General features: G+C 37.9%; 1 protein-coding gene across 4 annotated transcripts in view; it reads left to right on the plus strand.

Moving 5' to 3' along the window:
* Positions 1–8164, plus strand: part of POLR3A (RNA polymerase III subunit A) — a 38068-nt gene extending 29904 nt beyond the window's left edge. For 3 of the 4 annotated variants that reach the window (XM_074830544.1, XM_074830545.1, XM_074830546.1), the window contains 4 exons: positions 209–373; positions 922–1053; positions 2400–2532; positions 6164–8164. In XM_074830544.1, the coding sequence (XP_074686645.1) occupies positions 209–373; positions 922–1053; positions 2400–2532; positions 6164–6312 (579 nt within the window). In that variant the 3' untranslated portion in view covers positions 6313–8164. Of the gene's footprint in view, positions 1–208; positions 374–921; positions 1054–2399; positions 2533–3984; positions 6137–6163 lie in introns of those variants that run through there. The other variant, XM_074830547.1, reaches the window with a different exon arrangement.
* The last annotated feature ends 8355 nt before the right edge of the window (positions 8165–16519 follow it).

Genomic DNA, 16519 nt, shown 5'->3' on the forward strand with positions numbered 1-16519 from the left:
GAGTAAGGTTTATAGTACAGTGTGAATGTCACATTTGCACTAGTGTATTTAAGAGCAGGAAATCTTGTTTCATATGGATTTTAATTGAGTATTTACTCCAAAGACCGGAGCTTCTAAATAGGTTTGAATGCCAGTAAGGACTACCGTTTTATACAGCATTACTGTACACATCCAAGTTACTCGGTTGGTTTTTTTTTTTTTTGTGAAGGTTGTAGTGCAAGGTATACCAGAGGTTTCCCGAGCTGTCATTCATATTGATGAACAAAGTGGAAAGGAAAAATACAAACTTCTAGTTGAAGGTGATAATCTGCGAGCTGTTATGGCTACTCATGGAGTGAAAGGAACAAAAACATCCTCTAACAACACTTATGAGGTAATGTTCAAATGGGCACTGTAGGTTTTTTCCCCTTAGCATCTTTATTATAAGTGCTTGTTTGTGTTAGACTAGATATTAGGAAGCATTTTTTTCCAGAACGGGTTGTTAGGCGTTGGAATGGGCTGCCCAGGGAGGTGGTGGAGTCCCCATCCCTGGAGGTGTTTAAGAGTTGGGTAGACATAGTGATGAGGGATATGGTGTAGTTGGGAACTGTCAGTGTTAGGTTAATGGTTGGACTGGATGATCTTCAAGGTCTTTTCCAACCTAGATGATTCTGTGATTCTGTGTTCAGATGCAGCAGTTGATATCTAATCAAGCCTGATTTCACTAATAGTTGTCAGAATGCATTAACATAAGAGAATAATTTGACTGGCAGCACCGTTCACTTCCAAAAAGCTTTTTCTATAAGTATTTTTAAAACTGAGAAATGCAAAAGGGTAGTAATGGAAATGGAGTATTATCTGACATCAGATGGTATTTGTTCCAGGAGTATACTTGCTCCAAGCAATTGGTTCTTCATTAATCTAAAATAATTTCTTGTGTAGGTAGAGAAGACACTAGGAATTGAAGCTGCTCGGACAACCATTATCAATGAGATTCAGTATACAATGGTGAACCATGGTATGAGCATTGACAGGAGACATGTTATGTTGCTGTCTGATCTAATGACTTACAAGGTTTGTATTATGCTTTTTCTAGACATTGCATTGGCCTGTTTATACAAATTAATTTTACCATGTTTGAAAAGGATGGGTGAGCTATGGAGATGGAAATCAGTTATAGATTTAAAGAACTGTAGGTCGTACTGACCAAATACTGTTGTTTGTTTATCAGACAAAATGCTTAATTAATCTAGTTCCTGAGGGTAGGGAGGATAAGGTCTATTTTGACAGAGAACAAGTTGATATAATAAGTAGGGAATCATAATTTTGTATTGGAAATAGGAATCCTAAAAATTGCGGTATGAAAATCAACTGTTTGGGTAACCATGCATGCAATTTAAGGCTTGCTGTGCAGAAAACCACACGGGGTGTGGTTCATAGCAGCTGCACTCTTTATAAGAGTCAAAGGATACAGACGTTACAAATAGAATCAGATTACATGTAGAGCATGAACAGTCTTACAGAACTTGTCAGTAGAAAATTGTATCTGTTCTTTATTGATTGACTTTTTCCTTCATATCCAATCATACTTAGATTTGAGTACACTTAGTGAAGCAAGATTTTCCACTTTGCCTGCCAGAGTGCAAGTGTTTATTTTGGGTAAAATGGATGAAGGAGTTCTGACTTCTCCCAAAACTGTAGGGCTTTGTTGTACTGAGCTGCAGCAGTCCCCAGCGCTGACTGTGTGGAGCTGCAACACAGTAGTGGAAAAGGGCATCAGAGTGCAGTGTTTTACACTTGTTGGGCTCCTAGCAGGCATTCTTTTGTCTGTACTTCTGACTTGCACTTCTGTGCACAGTCTGTTATAATCAGGATGTTTATTAGAAAGTGAGGCAGAAATAACCCAAGTTAGTTTAAAAAACTAATTACTTTTTTCTGGAGAGTGAAAAAATGAAGATTTAACATCTTCATTATATTTTCATAACATCTTAGACTTCTGTCAGCTGAAGTCAGATTTATCAGTAGATAATAGGCAGTAGCTTCAGCGTAGTGCTTTCAGACCCCACTCAAGTTTGGAGCTCAGCAACTAATTTTTAATAGTGCTTTTTTTCTCATGGCCACATTTCTTTCAACCTTTCCAATATTCTTGCTTAAAAAAAAAATAATCTATTAACCATTTATATGAGCTTCTGTTGTGTATGAGTAGTCACTTCTGGTTTATTTAAATATTGATTATTACCAAGCCATTAACCTTCAGGATGTTTAAAGCAGCATATTATGATAATGCTGGTTTATTTGTTTCATGTGTGTTAGAATAAAAGCTACATTTCTGTTGTCACTTAATTTGCTTCTTCAGCAAACATAACTGACCTCCAGCCACTGTTATGATAGTCTTTCTTCGGGTTTTTCCATCAATCAAGGGTGAAGTGCTGGGCATTACTAGGTTTGGACTGGCAAAAATGAAGGAAAGTGTGTTGATGCTGGCTTCTTTTGAAAAGACTGCAGACCACCTCTTTGATGCTGCCTACTTTGGACAGAAGGATTCTGTTTGTGGTAGGTGTTGCAAATTCTGTTGCAGTTTGTGGTCCTTACCCAGCATCTGTAAACCTCTTCAAAGCACTGGATTTTTGCCCTTGTTAAGATTTCTGTTCAGCTTACATGTGAAAAACTTCAGGTCAGAGGCTAATTCATGCTTCTCAGTCCTAGGAGTTTGGTGGATGTTTCTCTACGTCTCAATCAGAGATCTTTAAGTCAGTTGGACATTTGTTGCATGTTTCTTAAAGTAGACTTTTAGTAATTTGGTTTTACTTCTTGCCACATAGCTCAGTGCAATACCAGGAAATTTGTCCTGCTGTCAGTAGTTCTGTTTTTTCAGTTTTGAAAGTTTGTGTATCTTCAACACCTAGAGCTGATTAAGGAATCTAGTACCCCATTCAGTATTTAGGTTTTGTTTTCATTCCTGCTCAGGTAGCATAGGTGAATATCATACTGTTTGCTTATTATCATAATGGTTGCTTATGTGATTTGTCAGTTGTAACTGGAAATAAACAGGCAAAGTTCTTGACCTCTTCAGTTTAATTCTGATGTAAATAGATAAAATTCTGTTTGTTTGGTCTTTTTTTTATTAGAAGCCTTGTTTAGCAGTACTCATTCATTAACAGAAGAGAGAAGATCCCTGCCCTGAGAAATTTATTTTTAAATGTATCTCTTCTTTTAAAGTTAACATTCACTGAATCATCTTCTCACTGAATTCATGAAACAATCTGATAAAAGTTTAAAAATATATGTATACATGCATACATACATACAGCCAAACAGAATATTCAAATAGATGAGTTTTGTCATTCTGTTTGTCTCTTAAATTTTGCGTTTCTGCCTACTCTAATGTACTCTAATATTTGGAATTGAAATTATTTTTCTTTTTTGAAACTCCTTTGCCTCTATTCCTCCCAGATTTCATTCTCCTTTAAGCTACATACATTTTGGAATGATTTGTTAACCAGTGTCCATCTAGTAGGTTAAAGAGAGAAAAGGATAAGTCAAGCAAGTTTCACTCTCTTCATCTGTTTATGTAAGGTCTACCATCCTGGAGCTGTAACTGCTCATTTGGAGTTTCTGGGTGCTAATGAAGTATGAAGATATGAATGTATACTTTAGGGTTTACTGGTTTGTATGTATTTTTAGGTGGTCTTAGACAGTGTCATCAATTTTATATAGTGATTTGTGGACAGTATATTTACTCAATTGCTGAAATCTGTTAGAAACCTTTGTATTACTAGTTTGCATTTTAAGAACTCTGCTGCTTTCTGTCCAGCACTCCATGTGAGTGGGATTTTCTTTTTTTTTAATTAGTATTTTTTGCCCATGATTAAAACAAAGATCCTATGGGAGACTAATTCCATCCTGGGCAGTAAGGAAAAGTCCTCCCTGAGCTGGTAAAATCTTGTTTTGAATAATGTGGAAACCAAAGATCTTTTCATGTTGCCTTCTATATACATGTTTCAGTTCAAATAAGGAAATGGAATGGACAAAACAGAAAATTGTTCTCTGTCTTCCAAAACGGAAGAGATGATACTGACTTGCTTGTATGAAGAAGTGCTGTGCAGCTGCGTGACGTGGCCATCACTAGTTATCTCTTTGAATTGCTTTGAAAAGAGTCTCTTACACACTCATGGTTTTGCATCTCCAGAGCAGGAAAAAATTGTCAATGTTGCCAAGAAAAATGAGTATGTACCCAAAATCAACTATAGGTGCTGAACTGAATGGCATTGCAAATCAGGGCTTCTCCTGAATGTGTGGGTGTAGTTTTAGACCATGTGGCCTTTGAATCCCTTCCGTCTTGAAAGGTGCTTCCCCCCCACCCCTGCCCCGAGAAAATGGGGAACAGCTGATTCCCGCTTTACGTACAGAAAGACAAGCATTTTCTTTTGAGAATTGATGATGCCACCTTTCAGTGGACAGAGTGGTTTGAAACTAGAGCAGAGGAGTACATCCAGTTCCAGCAGCATCCACTGGAGGCTGGAAGCAGAATCAGCAGGAAGTGGTACTGTCTGCAAGTCACCACTTAGAGATACAGTCAGTTTACCTTTCTGTCCCCTTCCCAAAAAGCAGCCAACAGCACCTCACTTATAACTTCAGAGTGGGAACTGAGAGCTACAGATCACTGCTGTGACATTCATTTATGAGGAGGTGGTCTGGAAGGGAAGTGTCAAAAATAAACTGCAATAAGATCAGTATGACTGGCTGTATCTCTACCTAGCTGCTTCCAGCTGGAAGTGAGAGCAGCAGTTCATAGCTGTCAGCCAGATGCTTAGATCTGCACCAGATTATAACTGGTGGTGTTACAAGACATTGCACTGGAGGAGGCTTGGATGGTCATTAGAGCAGAGCATGCTGCCCTGGCAGTTCTGCCACCACCACCAGCATTATCTTTACCTGTCCCATACAATTGTCATTGGCCTCTAGTATACGTTAATCTGAGTAGATATATAACATATGCTTGGTTGTTACAGCAGCATGTTCTGTCCAAATGTTTCCTGCTATATGTGACTGCTGTCAGATGCTGCAAACTATTATTTTGTCCTCGAGGCAAAAGGGAGGTGGGGAGGAAGGCTTCTGGTTGTAAACGTGTAAGTATTGCAAAGGGAGAAGGATTCCCAAAATCTAAATGAGTTTCCATGGTTCAGTGGTTGCCTCAGGTTGAAAGGTTATTGTGCCAAACCAGGTAAGTTTTATTCTGCTAGGTGTTAGAAAGGTATTTCCTTTATCTGTTGTAACCTGCATACTGTAGGGACTGTACAAAGTAGGGGGCCTAAATATACAGTAACTCCTAAGTTGCACAAGATTTTTAAGTACATAATGTTGGCAAATAAATAGTAGAAATGCAGCAATGGTCTAAGAGCAAAAATAGAGAATCTTCATTCGTATGCATTTAAACTACCAATCAAATCTTGCTAGAATGTTAAATAAATTGATTTTCATCCTTTCTGCATTCAAAGGTACAACTATTTATTGTTATTTTCTTAAACATTTATGTGGAGGACAATACTTTTTGTTCAGATCATAACAGTATGCTGATTTAAAAAACCACTGGTATCTGATAACTTGCTTTTAATGTGGAACGTTCTTTGGAAAAGTTGTATACATCAGTAGATCTGGAATATAAATGTGTTGGCACATTGCTGTGAAAATGTTATAGGTGTCAAAAATACTTGGGACAGGCTAAATCTTTCAATTTAAAGCAAGCACTTTTTGAATCATGAAACGGCAAAAAGTGGTATAGCTAAAGTAGTGGTATGCCTCTTTCACTGGGAGATTGCAGGGTTTTCAAGGGAACTTGGCCAGATTTGACCAAAGTCTTAGCGCTAAGTCAGAGAATGAACAGGAAGTAACATTTCGTTGCATCTTCTGCTATTGGCACTGAGTGGAACATGTCTTCTCCAAAAGTAACCTTCTGAAGCTCTTCCATTACTAGAAAAGGTCTTTAGGTTGGGTTGAATTTTTTTCCTATCTAGAAATTAAATAACTTATCTGATGACCATAGCATTTCACTTTTATCTAGTGAAGAGACCTTGTTCTTTACATGTGGGGTTCAAGGAGATTTGATAGGCAATGCATACAGAATGAAAACAGGTTTATAAATCTTTACTCTTCAGACGTTCAACAGGTTTGTTTTTTTTCCTAGGTGTTTCTGAGTGCATCATCATGGGAATTCCGATGAATATTGGAACAGGACTATTTAAACTGTTGCACAAAGCAGACAAAGAATCAACTCCTCCTAAGAGGCCCCTGATATTTGATAATAATGAATTTCATATTCCCATTGTTACATAGCACTTGGACATAATACAAGATAGCAAAAGAAGAAATAGCAAGAAAACATCATTTAAATTAAGAAATATGTATTATCAGTTCTGTGTGTTTCAATCACTGTGAATTGGTAAGTGAAATACTATCAAAAGAATTGCCCAATTGTTTACTGCCTGTTGTTACTACAGACCCTAAAAGGAGAGGCTTCTCTGCACCAGAGAGTGGAAATAAATTTCAAGTGGATTTCAGCTAATACAATTTTCTTTTTCATGTGATAGAATTAGATCTTTGTGTTAATGGGTGGAAGTTTTAATTAATTCAGTATTACACATGTGTATGCAGATGTGCTTAATAAAACCAAAACTGCAAGAATGTTCTGTGAGCTTGGACAGAGTGTATTTGGAAATGGCCTTTCAACAGGAGCTGCAGAGGTCAATCTGTAGCAGTTAAGAACAGAGGCTTCAGAAAGCTAGAACTGAGTCTCTGATTCATTCATACTGAGTTAAATTTCAGGAGTGCTGTTTAAAGTGTATGAAATGTTTGGTCTTCACTTATGTTTTTTTAGTTGTTTTTCTTTTATCCCCAGTTGTTTTCCAGTAAATGGTTTTCCTCCCCAGGATTCTGCTTTGCGATGTACCTGCAAGAAGCTGCAGATTATAAAGCTGTTCCTAAATTCTGAGAAAACCGTTATAAGAACATTACAAATTATAAATACCTTTTCATATTACAGCAGTTGTTATACTGCTGGAATCTGTAATTTACAGTAGTCTTAGTTTTGGGAAAGTTTCATAATTGAGCAGGATCATCTGAACAACCTAGTTTTATTTTAATATGTAAAGTAGAAGTAGAAAGGGAAGCTGTTTCCATGCATTGCCATGGAATAATTTGGAAATATTTTAATCTTGGACCCACTAAAGCAGTTTTCGGAATGAATACAGATTTAAAATTATTTCAGTGTGGTATGTTTAAATTTACTCTGGTGCTATGGAGGGGGAAGTATCTTTGTGTTTTCTTCTCAGCATTGTTTGGATATTCAGTGTGCTCATAACATGAGTCAAGGATGGAGAGAAATGAAATAGAGAAAAAAAGCTTAAGTTGTGTGCTCATGAAGTAAAAGCAGGCTGCCTGAATGATCTTGCGTTTGAAAATGAACAAGTTGCTGCTGTACTTTGTCTTCATATAGCAACCAAGAGAAAACTGTAAGGCTACATTCAGAGAATGTAAACCTGTTGTTTTAAGTCTTAAGGTGCCACTGTTTGGTTTTTTTAAATATCCATACAGAGAAGACCTGATGTGAAATTCGACATAGCTATTCTCAAATTATTTTGTATTTTCAGTGTGATACTAAGATACACTTCTGCCTAGATTTTGGCAGGGTAAAGATTGAGAATGTAATGCATTTAATATCTGCTCTAAAAGCCATATATATTTTGCTATCTCCCTTTTAACAGTAGAAATTTCAGAATAAATATGGATTTTTCTTTGTGATCTCAGGGAGATTGCCACTTAGTGATTTGTTTGTATAGAAGTCTAGCTCTGTTTCTTTTTTAAAGATGTAAGTATAAGACAGGTAGGGGCCAAATGGAGAGAAAGCCCATAAACCTTTCTGGTGAATAAGTACTTCATTTTATCATGGGAAATTCTACTGAAAGTGCTTGGTATTTTTGTGAATAAAGATTCTTCTGAAGGTGTAAGTGGGTGGAGTTGTGCTGGAATGAGTAACCTTTTTTTTTCTTTTGGTGAATATAGTGAAATGCAGCTATTTAAATGGTGGGTTTATTCTCTTGTATGTGTTAAAAGTATTCAGTAAATTACATGCGTTCTTGTTGTCTTTAATATGACAATAAAAAGAGGCAGAGATAAAGAAAATGTAAAACATTGTGTTTGTTCATTGATGCATTATATTTGTGCATAATGAATTTATGGATGACTTAACCTCCATCTCCCTCATTTTCTTAGTTAAGACAGTGGAGAATTATTGAGCTTAACTCTCAGGTATTTGCAACCTAAATGAAAATAGAATATAAAGCCTATCTTGCTTAAAGTAAATATAAGCACGTCTTGCCCTCTGGGCAGGCTATACACTTCATCATAAGTATTTCAGCCAAAAATAGATTGTTTACAAGAGTAATTAACTAGTAATTAACTAAAGAACTAGTAATTATTGTTTGGGCTTTCTGTACAGTCAGTAAACAAATCAGTTGGATTTCCCTCATAAGCAGCTTCTTTTAAGGGTCAGTTTTAATGGTCAAAGAAATAGAACTTTGAGATTTCCTGAAATTTACATTTTAATTTAAATTTTCGATAAATTATTTCCAGAAAATTACCAGGCAACAGTAGAAGCCCTAGAACAGAACATCCTACCCAGCCAATGTGTCTTTACATGGAAAAACATCACTGATTCACTGATGATGTGTCAGAATTGTTTGTGTACTACGGTACGCGCATTATTACACTAAAAACATTTGTGAAGTTAATGCTAAAATTTCTAGTATCTTTCATAGCCATTAAAATCTTAAACATCGTCCAGCTCCTGTGGAACATAGGCATTGCACTTAGCATAGTGGGGCTGCTGAAGAATCTCAAGTATGAAGTGCATAGCCAGTGGTGCAGTGGGCAGGCAGCAAGGCCAGCTGCGAGTGGGAGGCCTGAGATGGGAACCCCGATTCATTTCTGCACTGCTGATGGCATATATTTAAGAAAGCAAGAATTGTCTAGCAAAATTCACTTAAGGTAATTATGAATATCCATACCCTGATTTCTAATTTTCTCTGTATTTTTCATCTGTTTTAAAACAAATGTAAACTTTTCCTGAATTGTCAGGCTTAGAAACTCCTTGATAAGTCATTATTTATAAACTGATCCTTGATTAGTTTTTTATTCACCAGTGAGATCTACTGAAAATACTTTACTGTGTGACTTACACTAAAACTTGAAAACAGTTTTCTGTCTTACCTTCTTTGTCATTTACTTGAGATTATGTTGTTAATCTGTATTCTTTCAAGAGCGGTAGTTCTAGATTTTGTGTAGTGGGTCAAAAAAACCCCCTTCCATCTCTGCTTTTCTTTCTGTCTAACAACAGGAGTAGCTGAATAATTACTTCAAAAATACATCAGTAGATAGTTGGAGATGGAAAGAGCTTCTGTATGTCTCTCTTTGCCCTAAAAACAATCAAACGAAACCCTACCTTTGGTCCCTCTGATTGGAACATAGAAAGTGACCTGCTAGTCTGGTGACAAGGCAGCTGGAAAAGCCTGGAGGCCTGGCAGTAGGCAGAAGGCTGCAGTGACTGTTCGTACCAAGGGATCAGCTGAGCTTGTCATTGAGGGCAGCAGCTTTTCAGTGATGGGAACAGAGCAGAACTTGAGCAGAGGCATAGGTGAAGGGGGAGAGGACAACGGAGAATCACATGGAGAAGTCAAGTAAAGCTCTGCTTCCTGCAAGTGTTGCAGGAGGGTTAGGTATTTGCTATGAAATCCATTTCTCTGACAGCTGTATGGATGGCAAGATGCAGCTAAGAATATTGAGGAAAGAAGCACATGTCCAGGGGCTGTTGCTGTTTGCTGTGGAGGTAGACAGGGCTGTCTGGGTAGGAACGTGGCTTCAGTTGCTGGTGGGTGAAGTTAAGCTAGAACGCTTTTGCAAGCCTGTATAATACATTTTTCTACAAGGTATATAGCCTATATAATTTTGACAAAAGACTAGATACAGACATGACAGGATTATAATTTTTACAGGTGAGGTTTACACTAATTAGCAATCTGTGACTGCTAAACCTATATCCTTTGACAAATCACTGTTCTTTCCCCATAGTATTTTTATTTGATGGGAAGAGTACTGAAGGTGGAAGAGGTATGCAGGCAAAAATTGTAGTTAATTAGTAAAGCAATAAGCAGAGAGCAATTTTTTTTTTTTTAAAGGCACTTCATTTAAAAAAGTACTCTCTTAGTATGTTTATCAGGAATCTATTTTACACAAGTCTCTTACCTACAGAGACGTAAGAAAACAGAAGCATGTGCTATAGAGGTTTCCTGTTGTGAATATGGGAAGCTGTGAATAAATGAGCTGCTGCTTTGGTCCCTAGCTTGAATTTAGTATGGAGGGCTAGTACTTTATTTTTGCTTTATCTCTGCTTCAAAAAAAACCACAAAAGGAAAGCAAATGAATCCTGTATTTTATAAATTAACTACAAATAGGATAAAATTAGGTTCCTTCAGGACAAATACTCCCTGATGTCTGACCACTTGTCACTGTTTCAATATAAGCTGAAGTAACCACTGCACCAGGTAGTTCCTCAATTTGGTATTGCTGTGCTTGAGACAGGAATGTCTTTAGAAACCCATAGCAAACGGGATAAAGATTTTCATAGTATCTGTGTATTTGCCTAAATTCTTCTGTGAATGTAACTGATGAATCATCTTATCTTCAAAATGGTTAGCTGAAGCGATGTATTCAGACGTAGAGAAGTCTGTCAGTAATTAAATATGCGGAAAAAACATAAGAAAATAAGACAAATTAGCCTGTGTTTTTTATGTCTAAGAACATAGAAACTAAAAGGGATCAAATTAGAAAATATGTTAATATTTTAATGCACAAATATTTGGCAGGTTGTTTAGATATGATTACAGTACTGATGTAAATGCATAGCAAATTTATCTTGAGGAATAAATACCAAAATCTCACAGGACAATCTGAAAGACTGAAATAAAACAAACTAGCCCTACTACTCTTGTATGTTAGTGCTTGTGAAAATGAATTATGGTTTCCTGTAACTGATAGAATGAAAATTTTAAAACATTCCTTCTAATGAAATTAGATCATATCATCATCTTCCACTAGAGAGCAGCGTTTTGTTTTGGGAAAAGATGTTTGGGTAGCAATTTCTTTATTTTTCTATTAGAAAAGGTTTTTGCAATATTAAGAGCTGAAATACAACTATGAGAAGGAAGGTTACCTGTTAAAATCATATACATGAGGAAGGAGATTAAGGGAATTCATTTTCCTGAGAAGGAGAAAACGGTCCAGACATGCTTTTTCATTAATTAGTAAGGACTTGCTTATCTTTTTCCCCATCTCACTTAAAAAACAAATAAACAAAAATGTAGCCCTTAAGTAGAAAGCTGTAGTTATTCCCAAAGGAACACAGCAAGTTGCTTCTGGTAAGTGGGAGAGCAGTGTATCTATACTGTGAAAGGTGACAAGTCTTTTGTCGCAGAATTTTCCATGCAGCAGTGACTGTTACAATCTGTATTCATTCTCTACAGTGAGCACTTAAATATAGTTCCAAGAGCTTCCCTGAAGCATAAAGTCCTGGCAGCTCGCTGGGTAGCATCTCACATTCTTCAGCTGCTGCAGAACCCCAAAGCAAGCCTGTATTAAAAACACTTGAAGGAGATGCTGAGAGATGCAAGAGACCAACCGTTAGGACTGAAAATAATATGAAACAGGTGGTCTTCTCTGTATACAGACAGCTGAAAACAGCAAGATTCATAAAAGATGACTTCCACTTTAACGTCTGAAAGCTACAGTGATGCCTGCAGCTTTGTTAGTTCCTGTAATATGTGTAACTCAACTGACAGTGATCTTTTGAGTGAGAATTTAACACTTAGGGATTCTGTTGGCCATGATCTTTAAACACAGCTTTGTATTCACCACTGCAGCTTCTTTTAGTTATATGTAAATCTTCTCTGTGCATCAGATGGTAAAAGGCGTTTCTTAATTCAAAGAGTCTGTCCTGTGAGTCCAAGCCTGAAAGATGAGGAAAAACTGCATGTTCCTTTTGGAAGCAATGATAGGTGTGACTGATATTGCACAGGAGTACAGTAGTTTTCTGCAGGTGTTGAGGACAGAGAGAAGAAAGCAGACAAGACAGGAATGCAAAGATAAGCAAGGGGATATGGAAGCAGAGTAGAACAGAATTTTGTAACTCTTTGGGGGAAAAACAGAAAGGTGCCAGTTAGGTAAAGGGACACACAGATATTCATAATCTCTACAAGGAGTCCCAGTGAAGTAATGTAAATAGCTGGAAAAAGGATGTGTTTCTCAGAACTAAGATTTTGTCATTTGACCTGGAGATTACTGTCACTGGCTGTGACAACTGATATTTAAATCATTATTCATTCATTAAATGACTATTAATAATGAGTAATAACTCTGAATTATTTCCTTCAGTTATTATTTTTTTTGGTTGTAATATTCTTTCAACCAACTGTGTGCAACTACAGCTCCCTAACTACAGGAATACACTCCAGTTAACTGTAAAAACTGCTGTGCATGTTGGGTTCTGGTACAGTCCACGTGGAAGATTATATCTGTAATTGGGGGGCAAATAGGAGTCTGTCTTTTAGTGCTGATACTTGTAGTTAGATCAGAAGCATTCCTGGAAAAACCTTATTTGAGGAGATTTTAATACATAAGCCCTCCTACTGGGCCAAGATGCAGAAATTACATCAACTAAATTCCAAGTGTTGCATCTCCCACTAGAAAAGAGGCTACAACATCTATGAAGATCAGATGGGTAATTCACTGAAGTTTGAAAATGAAAGCTATTCTATGTAGATTTCGTTGTTAAAAGATGAGGACTATTTGCTGTAAATGTCTGCCATCACAGTCCTATGATCTTGTTGATTTCAAAGCTGGATATTGCTGAGGAGTTTTAGTCTATGGATAAGAGGACATGCAGGTGCCTCTGTGGCTTTTATGGCCCACACAATGCTGGGGTACCCCACAGGATTTCATACCGAGTTCCTTTCTCCTCCTTGATGGTTATCTTTTGTCAGTTGAAGACATTGCTGACCAGAACTGAAGCTGTTATGAAAGCAGCAGGTATCTGGATTATTAACCACAGGCGTTTTATTCTCCTTCTTGTGAAAGTGGGTGTTGGTTGGCTAATTTTTCAATACATATAGCAATTTTATCTGCATGTACCCCTTTTAAATTATGCAGATTTTAAAAAGCAAAATAAAGAAAATTAATTGCCAAGAAATGCAAAAGCAATAGTAAGACTGTGCTTGTAAACTTTAGGAGTCCCAGAAAATGCCAGAATTAGGTGTAAATGGGACTTAAAAATTATTTGAGTTATTCAGGGTTTTGTTGGTTTCTGAGAAGAGTTGGTTAGCAGTATGGTGTGATTCATTCCCATTTATAATCTGCAATACTATTTTCTCTTCTCTTACTTGAAATAGGAGTTGCTTCTTGAAGTCCGCTTTTCTACAGAATGAAGTCCTGAGCAATACAGAGACACAGACAGGGGGTTCTTTGACTCAGGTTGATTCACAATATTTCTGTTGGAAACTGCTGATTGTTTTTGGAGTGACAAGGATGGCCTTGGCCACATCATGGTGCAGGCTTGATGCGCCAGCAGTGATATTGAGTGACTTGTTGAAGGGCACATTGGATAGGGGATCTCTTTCATGCACACACTGGAAGGAAGGACACATCTCGCTCCTTCCTCTACCCTGACCCCTGCACTTTTCCAGTGCAATGATGCTAAAATGTTTGCTGTATGTGTAGGTACCTTGACAAGACCACTGTGTGAGTTTTGTCTGGGATGGAGTTAATTTTCTTCCTAGTAGCTAGTATGGGGCTTCGGATTTGTACTGGGAACAGTGTCGGTAACACCAGGATGTTTTGGTTACTGCTGAGCAGAGTTTACACAGAAGTCGAGGCCTTTTCTGCCTCTCACCCCAGCCCACCAGCGAGGAGGCTGGGGGTGCACAAGAAGCTGGGAGGGGACACAGCCAAGACAGCTGACCCCGACTGAGCACAGGGATATCCCAGACCATGCGGCGTCATGCTCAGCAGATAAAGCTGGGGGAAAAAGAAGGAAGGGGGGGACGTTCAGAGTGATGGTGTTTGTCTTCCCAAGTGACTGTTAGGTGTGATGGAGCCGGGCTTTCCTGGAGATGGCTGAACACCTGCCTGCCAGTGGGAAGTGGTGAATGAATTCCTTGTTTTGCTTTGCTTTTGCTTTCCTTATTAAACTGTCTTTATTGCAACCCACAAGTTACCTCACTTTTACCCTTCCTATTCTTTCCCCCATCCCACCGGGAGGGGGGGGAGTGAGCGAGCAGCTGGGTGGTGCTTAGTTGCCAGCTGGGGTTAAACCACGACACCCACACAACAACTTCGTCTGTTCTTCCAGATTTTCAGCTCATGCAGATATTTTCCAGTTACATCAGACGCTTCCTTTAAACTTCCATTTTTAAGAAGATATTTAGTTCTTCTGACTTATGCCACTGCTGTGCATTTTCTAGTTTCCCTTTATTTCTTTCTCCTTGTCCTTGTTTCTCACACAGATTCCTCTCTTCTGGGCCCGTAGTGACTGTCACTGCTGGTGACACTGCTTCCCTGCAGCAGTGCTATGTCAACCATACTGTGCCACTGGCTGGCTTCAACACAGCCATGCAAGGTTACTGTGAACCTTTGCCTAGAGGATAATTAAACCACTCAAGGAAAAAACATCTCCTCAGAACATCTGGATGTGGAAGTTTACTGCCATCAAAGTTATAGTTATGGTCAAATAACTTTTGAAAAAAATACCTTATTATATAAGGGGAAGTATTCGTACTCTTAACTGAAATGAAAAGCATCCCTGCTTCATGTGGCTCTTTGTCAGCACTGAAAACTGTATTCAGCTATTTAATTCCCCACTTCTCTTTTTAGCCTGCTTCTGGTCCTTCCCACTTCCCTGACACCAGTGTTGTTTCCCTTGGTTGTGTTTGTATGTATTCCGTTGAGAATAAAAATGAGAAGCAATGATCAGCACAGCACCTTGGTATGTAAGTTGGCACACGTAAAATCAGTTAACTGTTGCTGCTACACACTTGTATGACCTGGAGAAAACTTTAGACTCTTTGTACTTTAGATTCAGTATTAAAGACTATTAAACAATAATAGTATCTCCTTAGCAACATGGTTGTGAGAGGAGATGATAGAATCATCAAGGTGAGTGAAGGGACTGTGCTTGTGAGAACTTACATGCTATACAGAAGACTTAGTAAATGGTACATACTTATCTTCCTAGGTTTTTATTGTCAGGATGTGTGAATTAAACAATGTGATTAGCATCTGCCCTGTATAGTTCTTTTTATTCTTTCATCTTGCAAAGAAAGCGGAAAAAGGCTAGAAGTTGCTGTTCTTGAAGTCAGCTGCAAGACAGACACTGACGTCAGCAGTAAGAGCAGAGGGCAAAGTAGTGAAGCTCTTTGCTGCCATTAATGTTCTTGGAGGGGAAGAGTGGCAGCTCTGAAGATGAGTTAAGGGAAAAAAATTCTGACAGTACAAATAGCCTATGGTAAAAAGGATAATATTTGGCTTGCCTTGCTGATGAAGTGTATTTATCCTTCATGGAATATCCCTAGCAGACTTTGAGACTTTTTATTTCAGTTACTCTTTTGCAGAGTATTTTTATTACCAAATTGGGACTTAATCCAAGTCCCCTGGAAACCAATTAGAGAACTTTAACTTGGCAGAACTGGATGAGCTTTGATATATGCATTATATTAAATATTTCTATCCATCAAACTCCCACCAGTTAATGCATCTTTCTAAGTTTCAAACAATTGCACAACACTTCTCTAAACATCATTGCTGCAAACTTGATCCAGAAAGAATCATTTTAACCTAAATCCTTTTTAAGGTTTCCATGCTGCTCAGGACTTTGTCTCAGATTATTTCTGCTTATTCTGGGCCATGCTGCATATGTTCTTTTCCATTTAGTATCAAGGTGGGGATTTTCTCTTTGTTTTGGGAGGGAGTTTTGTTGTTGTTGTTGTTGTTCAGTTCTGACAACTCTTGGCATTTATAATCTTTAAAAAATACTAGTCAGCTTGAAATGTTCAGTTTAAATTTTTACATTTGTATTATGAGGGGAAAAATGCAGATGTGTTGAAGATTTGTAGCTCAGTTTAAACTGGATGACCAAACTTTGTGGAAGCTGGTAATGCAGCTGCCACTGTGCCAAGCTGAGACATTATTTCATTCTGGAAGTCTCTGATGGCTTTCCCATCCCTGCCAAGGCATGTGGACTGGCACAGAGACTGTATTCTTTTTGCCTTCTAAATTAGAGTGTAACTTAAGAGTTACTTCATTTCATGTTAGTTACTGTTTTCAGAACTGATTTTAGTTAAGTCCAGTATTTTTGTCATGCTAAACCCTTCTCAGTCTTTAGCTGCATCTTGGCTCATAGTCTGCTTTGCCTGAGCAAATTGTCTAGAGCAAGTTGTACAAG

The sequence above is a fragment of the Strix aluco genome, chromosome 7 (assembly GCF_031877795.1).
Source record: "Strix aluco isolate bStrAlu1 chromosome 7, bStrAlu1.hap1, whole genome shotgun sequence".
In the NCBI taxonomy this organism is placed as follows: domain Eukaryota; kingdom Metazoa; phylum Chordata; class Aves; order Strigiformes; family Strigidae; genus Strix; species Strix aluco.